A 10,273-nucleotide genomic window follows, 5' to 3' on the forward strand; every position below is an offset into this window, starting at 1 on the left:
TATACTGTAAGGTAAAAACACTACAGTAAAAGCCAGAAAACCCCAACAATCCAATGATCCCCTTTGAGCAAGCACTGGGCGACAGTGGGGAGGAAAAACTCCCTTTAGGAAGAAACCTCCGGCAGAACCAGGCTCAAGAAGGGGCGGCCATCTGCTGCGACCGGTTGGGGGTGGGTGGGCAATCTCAGTCCACGAGGGCCGGTGTCCCTGCAGGTTTTAGATGTGTCCTCGAACCAACACAGCTGATTTAAACGGCTAAATTAGCTCCTCAACATGTCCTGAAGTTCTCCAGAGGCCTGGTAACGAACTAATCATGTGATTCAGGTGTGTTGAGCCAAGGTGAGATCTAAAACCTGCAGGGACACCGGCCCTCGTGGACTGAGAATGCCCACCCATGATATAGGGAGACAAGATGAAGTATACTTCTAATGGCCTATTTTAGCAGTTAATTTTTAACAATCAACTGGTGGTGAAGAAAATATAATCTGATCAAACATTATTCAGCTTTAAATATTGTTCAGCTTTAAAGTTACTGTGCAACTGTGTAATAAAAATGTGCTCACGACTTTGGCCTTGAGAGCGATAAGAAGCGATCGCCTCATCCTGCAGGTGCAAGATATCTGCAAGCGAAGAGACTAGAACACCCAAGGCCGCTTTCCTTTTATGGAGTTGTTTTTCTGCTAATGCAGCACTTTCCTCACAACCCCCTCCTGTAAGTTTTAGAGAATATATACCCATCCTCACAGCAAATATGAGGAATCTCCTGATGTGAGCTGTGTTGAGAGGTTGTCTCTGTCTCAATAAAAGTTCACTGATTCCCCATCTGCAGCAGGTGTCCGGTTGTCTTCATTCTCCGCCAGCCTGGTTAAGTCAATTCCTCCTTAACATCTAAAAGAACCTATTTAATGAAGGAAGACGGGTTCACTTTGTGTTTAATATTATTCTATTGCTGTTGTTGTTTTTTTTATATCCTTCAATTGGCGTCACGAACAGGATCCGCTCCAGGGTAACTGGAACGGATGGGAGGACATCAGCCGTGGTCTGAGTGAACGGAGTTTGGACAAAAGCTGTGTGCACACAAAAACAAGGTAAGCAGACCTTTTATTTCTGCTATATTGAACATTATAAAAATACTTAGTGTCCAAACTCCTAGTAATTCATAACCAAAATTGTCTGGCTTACTTAAGGCTTGTTGAGAATCAGACAAGTGAATAAGAGATAAGTGAATAAGAAATAAGTGAATAAGTGAATAAAGATAAGAGTGAACTGAGGTCTGACCACGGTTGCAGCCGACGGGTTGCTCTCCGGTGTCGGATATATACCTCAGTGCAGGTCTGGGACCTTGAAAGGGTTTATTAGTAACGCCTTTCTAAACAAATTAAAAGGTTAAAGGCCTTGAGAATATTTTTTAGTAATATTCTCTAAACTACAGAAGGGTTAGGAAGGCCCAGAGGACTTTATTAGAAAAGATCCTCTAAAACTTAAAAAGGAGAAGTACTGGTTGGAGTCCAAAGGAGGGGTCCCTTTGATCAATAGGAGAAAACGGATCTCTTCTTAAAACCCCGATGATTTTAGTGTTTTAAATGTTTTGATGTTCTGTTTGATATTGGACACACATAAATACACGCTGAATGCTTGCTGTGGAACACTGGGCAGGACAGTTTGGTTCTCCGTTGTTCACAGATTACACAATTAAAGGAACTAGGTTCCTCTTTTGGTTAAAATAATACACCACACATAGAATTTTTTTTTTTTTTTACACATTTATTACATACATAAGGAGGGTAATGAGTGACTGCAGGTAATGTATGAAGTGTGAATGAGACGTGTGAACAAGGTGACAACCAACTAGCACCCCTATCAGGAAGCTCTAGGCAAGGTTACCCGCCAGACTCCGGTTTGGTAGAAGCTTGGTAACACCTGAAGGGATATTTCAGTGCTGACTCACCTTTAAAGCAGCGCCCCAGCTGTTAGTGCCTAACAGAGGCAGAAACCCAGCTGGCCCAAATTCTCCTTTAAAATCAATAAAAGAACACTCCTCCATTGACAGTAAAATGGATGGAGAATTAGATCGAGAAACTAATGATGATGGTTGGGGTCCCGGTGTTATTCTTAGCACATTGGGAGAACAATTAACATGTGTTGAGACAGTCATCAACTCCACACACCAGCCTAAAGAAGCAAAAAAGCAGAAAGAGTCATTGAGGAAAACAGCTGAAAGGTTAATGAAAGAAAAGGGAAAGGACGAGGGGAGTAGTGGTAACTGGGGAATAATCTGGCAGAATAAGGCTATGCAGGCAAAAGAGAAAGAGGAAGAAGCCAACTCAGCAGCAGCAGGTGCAGGTGTGATGAGCGGGGTGAGACACAGAAAGGAAGCAGATAAGCACGCAGGCCGCAAAGCTAAATTTAATCACTGGGTGTGTTTATGGGAAACTGCAAAACCACACATGAAGAAAAATAGGTCTCAGCCACCTCCCTATTCTGCCTCAACTCCTCCCTCAGCAGGCATATATCCGGTACTTAATATCTCTGGTGGAATAATGACTATTGGAGAAGAACCGCCCGTAGCTCCAACTCCCATAGATACCAAGCATTTTTGCCCAGGAAGCTCCTCTCTGTCGGCGACATCCTCAGCTAGTAGTAGAGCCCCCTCTTCCATGTCCCATTGTTTTGGAACCGGATCTGAGGGCCTAACTGACCCATTTGCGAGCGCACCATTTGCGGTTCGAATGAACAGACAGGAACCCACTGAACAACAATTAACTGATCTAGAAGCAGCATTACGCAGCTGCTTAAATGAACATAGGTCAGTGGTCCAGGTGAATAATCGTGTTGCGTCAGCCCCTCTTTCCCGGTCCAACCCCTTTGCCAGCACTCCTGTCGCTGTTAAAGGAGATCTGACCGCTACTGCAAAAACTGAGCCTGGCACTTCACCAAATGTCACAGTTACCATGTCTTTGGTGGGCCGTCAGGATCCGGAAACACAGATGAGTTTAGCCCACGTTTTTGCTGACACTGCTACCCCACCAGGCGGGGGAAAAACTGAGGATACTGATGATGAACTCAGTGACCTTAACAATACACCCCCCTCTACCCCTCCCAGTTTAAGATATCAGACTAGATCTAAGGGCCCTGTGCCTCAGCCTCCAGGCATGTTTCCCCTGGTCCAGACTAAAGCGCAACGTAGACCAGTGTATCAACCTTATTCATTCGGAGATGTCCAGGCCCTAGTGGACAAACTCCCTGACATAATGGAGGGAGGGAATGCCTGGTTGGCTGGTTTGGATAAATACACAGCTGGACAGGACCTCGCACTGGGAGATTTTAGAGCTATTATAACTAGGTGCACATCCCGATCTCAGGCAGCGGACCTGGAACAAAATGCGGGTACTACCACGCATGAGAACGAGGTGCCACTAATGCAGGCCTTGAGGTTTATTGGACCGGCCCTGCGCAAACAATTCCCACCCAAAAATCAAGGCACCTTACAGAAATTTAAATGGGAGGGAAAGCAAAATCCCACCCATTATCTAAATCAGGCTGTTGAAGACTGGGTGAACCATACAGGTCATCACCCCAGTAGGACTTGTTCACAGAGCATGTGGTTTAGAAGGGCGGTGCTGAGGGGCATTCCGGAGTCAGTAAGCCAGAAAATGGAGGATAATCCTGATTTGCAGGACTGTGACTTTGCAATCTGGAAGAAACATTTGATTTTTAATCTTAACAAAGTGCAGATTAAGTCTGATGATAAAGCGGAGAGCGTCGAAGATTTACAGTTGCAACTGTTGAAGGTTCAGCTGCAGAAAGCTAAAAACGACCTGGGTGGAAAAGGTGACAAGCCTAAAAAGCAGCTTGTGGCCGCTGCGGCTCCCCCTCCTGGTCCAGTTGCCCCTGATTTGTATCCGAACCCGTGGCCAACTGATCCACAGCCCCCCCAGTATGGTGCTTATCACTCCCCGGCCCCTTATGGGCAGAGAGGTTCCCCATTTGGAGGAAACAGAGGTGGTTTCAGGGGAAGGGGTCAGATGGGAGGTGGTAGGGGAGGCCAGATGTATGTTTGTTTCCGGTGTGGACAACCTGGACACTGGGCTAAAGCGTGCCCTTTGAACCCGGCTGCTGGAAGAGGCAGGGGAGCCCGTGGTGGGCCCTATCAGCATCCTGGCCACAGAGGTGGACCTCGTGGTGCTTTAGTTGAAGTGCCCCCGGCCCCACAGATGCCTGCGATGGGGTGGGAGTACTACGAGGGTGGTCCCCAGCTATAGGACACCCCACAGACTGCCCAGGACGGTGAAGGGACAACGGCGGACCCTATGCTGTCCATAACTGTAGATAGAAGAAGAAGCAGCTTTTTAGTGGACACTGGAGCTACGTACTCCACCATTAAGGATGTTGCTCGTGAAAGACTTACTGACACAGTGATTACAGTGGTGGGCATATCTGGGGAACCTAAAACTCTGCCTTACACCGTGCCCCTCCCCACAACGGTTGGAGATCAGACTTTGTTACACAGCTATGTTTGTTCAAAACAGGCGCCTGTGAATTTACTGGGAAGAGACTTGTTGATTAAATTAGGAGCCACAATACTCTGCTCTTAACAAGGCCTAACTGTGACTCTCCCTACTGGGGTTGTGCTTGCCTGTTCTAATGGGCCAGAGGGAGGTGGTCAGTTTCTGCTGCAACCCTCCTCCTGTTTGGCGGACTCTGCTGACATCTACTGGGCATTATTGGAAGTTGAAACACCTGCTGAACCAGGAGTTTGTACTGCTTTTCAGCAATGGCGGCCGTGGCTCTCACTCCTACATCCTTATGTCCCTCCCCCTGACCCACCTCATGTTACACTGTTTTATGACAGGCATGACACCACCTGGTACCAGCACATGTTCCAAGAGCAGTGTGAGGGGCGGGCTTGGTCTTTGAACATGTCGTGCATTTTTGCGGCACCGGAGGGAGTGGCAGCAGCGGTTACTTTTACAACAGATCAATTACAGTGGTACATGATGTCTGATGAGGCAGCTCCCCATGTGTCACTGGCCTTACATCCTGGACACCAGGCTAGGGAGCTGGGTGGAATGGTTAAACGTTCCCTTGCGGCCACTGACTGGACACCTACAAAACTCCCACAGGTTTTGTTTTCTCCATCTACCAAGACATACCAAATTTTAAATGATTGCTTTAATTCCTCAACACTGCAACATGGAGTGGTCAGCGGGTCACATGGCAGAGAACACACAGACCACTGTGATGCTGCGCCTTTACTCGACTCTCTTCCAGATTGTTTGTGGTCCCTTGGACCCACAGATGTAGGTTTAGTTGATGTGGAGCCAGTCTCTTTTCAACTGTCATCTGCTACCCCTTTGTGGCAGCCTCAGTACCCACACAGACCGGAGGCTGAGGCTGGGATTGCAGAAACAATTTCTGGTTTGGTCACTGCCGGTGTCTTGGAGCCCTCCTGCTCTAAGTGGAACACGCCCATCCTACCCGTTGAGAAAAAAGGCACGGGGAAGTTCAGAATGGCACATGATTTGAGAAGGATTAATGCCTTACTTGGCACTCCTACTTTGCCTGTGCCTAATCCTTATGTTGCCTTGACCAACCTCCCACCATCTCATGCCTGGTTCACCTGCATTGACTTGGCTAATGCCTTCTTCTGCCTCCCACTTCGTGAGTCACTGCGTGACATTTTCTCATTTACATTTAGAGGCCGACAATGGCGTTACACTCGCTTACCACAGGGATTTGCCCTCTCCCCAGGACTGTTTAATCAGTGTTTGAAAGAACTTTTACAAACCAGCCCACTACCATCTGAGTGTATGTTAATACAATATGTGGATGACCTTTTGCTGTCTGCCCCCACGGCTGACATCTGTTTGGAGGCCACCAGAGTGGTACTTGAACACCTGGCCAACACAGGTTTTAAAGTGAGCAAAACCAAACTACAGATTGCAAGAAAACAGGTTTCTTTTCTAGGCCGCATGGTCTCACAGTCCGGTATTTCCTTGTCCCCAGAACACAGGAACTCCATTTTGCACCATCCAAAACCTCTAACTGTAAAAGACATGTTGTCATTTTTGGGCCTAGTCAACTTCCCACCTCCTCGCCAACGGATGATGAAAACTCTGATCGTGAGGGTGACGAACATTATCGTCTTTCTCTTGTTTAAATGCTTCTAGAATGGTTGTTTCTCTGTGGTGTTTTGTATTAGGCTTGTTATTAATTGTTTCCCTCACCCACTTCCTCTTGAAGGATATATCTGGTTGAACTGTGTCTGGTCGGGTTGTGAGGGTTAAGCGATGTTCTCAGGGTCTCCGGACTTAAGCCTGAGCGAATTTGTACTCCCACCACTGGATATAAATTGTTTTATTCCACACCCCTTCCTCACGTTTTACCATATTCACTTTTGAATGTCCTTAGCAGTTACCGTTCTGAGTTTATTTTACGGTTGATTTATTCTTTCACATTTTCACGTTTATATCTCTCATTATTATAGTATACTCTGTACTCTCCACATTTTTATCATTACTTATGTTTTTTGGTTGCTGGGTTACAGGAACTGTTAATTTTGTGTCTCTACCCTGGTTGCACTAACTCGTTGTATCCGTGTGTGCAGGACAGCTGTTACTGCTTTCTTTTTTTTTTTTTTTTTTTTTTTTTTTTTTTTTTTTTTAAATGACATCAGAAACAGCAGTATGCGACATTACGTGATGGCAGAGCTTCAGTTCATCCTTTGTCATTTTTTTTTTTTTTTTTTTAATAAATAGGACAGGGGGAATGAATGAGAGAGAGAGGGGGAGAGAAAGAAAGAAAACCCAAGGGGAGAAGAGACGGTGAGAAGGGGGGGGAAGAGAGACAAAAAAAAAAAAAAACTCCTGGGTCACCTGTATGGAGAAAAAACAAACAAACAAACAAACAGAGGAGACAGCAAACAACAAAGAGCAACATAATAATAGAGAAAACAAAGCACCATCACAATAAACTAGCTAGTCATAGATATCAGTATTTACTAAGTAATAAACGATATTGTGCAGCACGCAAGATAGACAGCGCACAGTGTGCTTTGAGGCAGCAGCCAAGAAAGCTTTAGTCCGCGTCTGTGAATACCCATGTGTGCATACCTGTGTGGATCAGCATGCTTGCATTCCAAAGGTTTCTCCATGTAATGATCTGCTAGGGAGTGTGGGGGGGCCACAGCCCCGTCCTCCAGGGTGTGAAGCGGGTATGGAGGAGATCAAAACTCCAGACATCCAGAGGACCCCAGAACACAAGAGACCATGGAAGACCAACAGAGGGGCAGCCGCGCCACTGTTCCAGTAAGAGCTGAGGAGAGTCCCAGATGAGGGCTCACTCAGCAGCCGCGGAGCAGAAGCCAGGGGGGGTTGCAGTGACGCGCCCGTGAGCTCCGCCGGCCCCCAGCTGCGCCTGAGTGACCGAGCCCTAGGCCGAGAGGCCGGGGGCACCCCACCTCCAAAGGGGCCCGAGCGAGCCCCAGGCCCCAGGCCCCGACAAGCGGCCGCCAAGGAGTGAGCCGGTGTGCACCCGGACGCCCACCCCCAGACACAAAGAACCACCAACACACCGACACCTGAGGGAGTCCGCCACCGGCAGGGGAAGTGGTGGTGGGTGGAGATAGGCCTCCAAACCTTGGAGGGCCTGAGGTGTCCCCAGAGAGGTGGCGTCTGATACCCAACCTGACATATAGACACAGACATACAGGCACACACAGACACAAACATCCATTCCCACCCTCATGCTCTCATATGCACTCACTCCACACTCAACCAACGTGGAGACAGACATAAAGAGACGCTGTACACACAATCACACTCCCCAAGCGTACTCTACAAACCGGGTCTAGGTACCCTTGCCCCTGGAGGGGGGAATTGCACCCAGACCCAGGTGGTGTTACCCTTTTCCCTGCGGTGGGGAGAGGCAGACCACCCCGACTCCGCAGCAGCAGGGAGGCCCCACACCCCAGACCGCAGTCGGACGGCCAACTCCTCCTACTAGCCCCCCCCGCTCCAGCAGGCCGCAGAGAATGGGGGTGGGAGAAGACTCCAAACCTCCCTCCACCCGCTCATTGTAGTGTTGATGCATATGTGTTCTAAGGTGCAATTAAAACCCAGGAGGGCATGGAGCTACCTGCCAAGGAGCAGCAGGTAAGCGCATGGTCCCTCCTGCTAGCCCTCAATGACTAAGTGTATTTAAAATTGAGAGGTGGGCAACGACGTCAGGGGTGAGGTATACACCCTGATGGTGATTTGGACTCCGTGATTGTGCCCACCCCCAAGATCCTATATGTATGTGTAATGAGAGTGTGAATAATGTGAATGTCTAAGTTGTGGGATAAAATTGAGGCAGAGGCAGCCAGAAGGGGACAGGGGGGGGGGGTAGCCTCCTCTGCACCCTGGTGACATACCCCCACTCCAAGGCCCTGCATGTGTGGGTGGTTGTGGAGGAGCGGGAAGAGGGAGGCAGCTGGAGATGGGGAGGGAAGGAAGGGAGGGGCAGGTAACCCCTCCCTGGGGCCAGCTCCCCCGCTGACCCCAGTAGGCACTCCCACCCTCCGCGACCCGCCAGGGAAGGGGGGCCCAGGCCCATCAGACCGGGGCCCAGTGCAGTAGCGCCCCCCGGCTCCACAGAGCCCTGGACAGTCCACCCAACCCCACCACAGAGAAAACTGCACCCACCCCACCAACCACACATCTTCCAGACTACATAAGACGGTAAACGCCCAGGCTGAGATCTTCCTCCACCTCTCCTGTATCCTCCCCTCCTGCAGAGAGTTCCTGAGAGAAGAAAGCTCCTGCCAGATGTGACCATCCCCCCCACCAGTTGAAGAGCCCCCCAGGCGGCTCGATGCACCGGCGGCACCCTGCTCCAGGGCCGGGCCCCCATGCACCCACCCGCCCACAACCCCGGCAACACACCAACCAGGACCCGAGCCCCCGAGGCCCGGCCCGGGCCCCCGCCCAGAGACGGAGCACCCCCAGAACCTCACGCCCATCCCGGACCCACCCAGGGGCAGCCAGGTTGCCAGGTCAGTAACCCACGTCCGTCAGCACAGACCCTCCCCTAGCCCCGCTGCACGCAGCCGCGAGGAAACAGTCACCTGAGAGCCAACAGAGCCCTCAACCGGACGTGACCGCTACCCCGGGTTGAGCCCCCCAAGGAAGATGCCTCCGGGGAACCCCCCGACGCCCTAAGCCTGTCCCTACCCCCTCACCAATCACAACAGTGAAGGCGGGACCAAACTATGACCCCCCACCCCCACTAGGTGATGGAGCTGATAAAAGGGGCCCAGAGCAATTGATCTGATGTGGTGGCAGAGGCTGTGTCAAGACTAATGTAATCTAATAGATAATTTCTATATTGGTTAGAATTAAGATTATTTTTATTTTTCCAGTTCATGAGGACTGTTTTCTTGGCTATGCATAGGGCAGTGAAGATCATATGGGCTATATTCTTTTCTGAAGTGACATTATCTAAGCTGCCCAACAAACACACTAAGGGGGAAGTTGGAATGTTACATTTCAGACATTTTGATAAGTCTTCACATATCTCGCGCCAAAACTTTTGCACTGGTGGACAGAACCAAAGAGCGTGGATGTAATTGTCTGGTGTATTGCCTTGACAGTGTGAGCAGTTGTTGGAAGATGTAAAGCCCATCTTAAACATCCGATGACCTGTATAGTGCACTCTATGAAGTATTTTGTATTGTATTAATTGCAGACTGGGATTTTTAATTAATTTAAAAGTTTTTAAGCAAATCTGAGACCAGAAGTTTTGGTCTAGGTTGACTGATAAATCTGCTTCCCACTTTGCAGTAGGAAGGGATATTGATTCATCTAATTTAGAAAGTGTTCTGTATATTTTAGATAATAATTTGGGGGATTTAAGAGTAAGAAAATGTGCCGCACTTAGTGGTGTTTGTAATTCCACTTGACTGAGGTTAAATTTCTTTTTTACTATGGATTTAATTTGTTGATATTCTAAAAACCTTGTCTTGTTGATCCCATATTGTTCAACTAGTCTGTCAAATGGAATAAATTCTGTTCCCTCTAATATATGTTCTAAGTATTTAATTCCTTTACAACTCCATTCTGGGAAATTAATCATATTATTGTTTTGTAATATGTCAGGGTTATTCCAGATAGGTGTACGTTTGCATGGGATTAATGAAGACTCCGTTATTTTTAGAAACTCCCACCATGCTGTTAGAGAAAAGCTGATGTTGATACTTTTAAAGCATTCATGTCTTTTGATGTTTGAGCTAATA

The 10,273-nt window shown here is 48.4% G+C and overlaps 1 protein-coding gene across 1 annotated transcript; it reads left to right on the forward strand.

Moving 5' to 3' along the window:
- Nucleotides 1–476: 476 nt before the first annotated feature.
- Nucleotides 477–4,598, forward strand: LOC146546321 (uncharacterized). The gene has a single exon (XM_085265062.1). The coding sequence runs from the start codon at nt 2,055–2,057 to the stop codon at nt 4,260–4,262; it is 2,208 nt and encodes a 735-aa protein (XP_085121188.1). The 5' UTR covers nt 477–2,054; the 3' UTR covers nt 4,263–4,598.
- Nucleotides 4,599–10,273: the final 5,675 nt, after the last annotated feature.

Source organism: Mchenga conophoros, linkage group LG23, assembly GCF_057382185.1.
Source record: "Mchenga conophoros isolate Kocher_MC1m ecotype Shallow Benthic linkage group LG23, M_conophoros_male_GT1.1, whole genome shotgun sequence".
Classification (NCBI taxonomy): Eukaryota; Metazoa; Chordata; class Actinopteri; order Cichliformes; family Cichlidae; genus Mchenga; species Mchenga conophoros.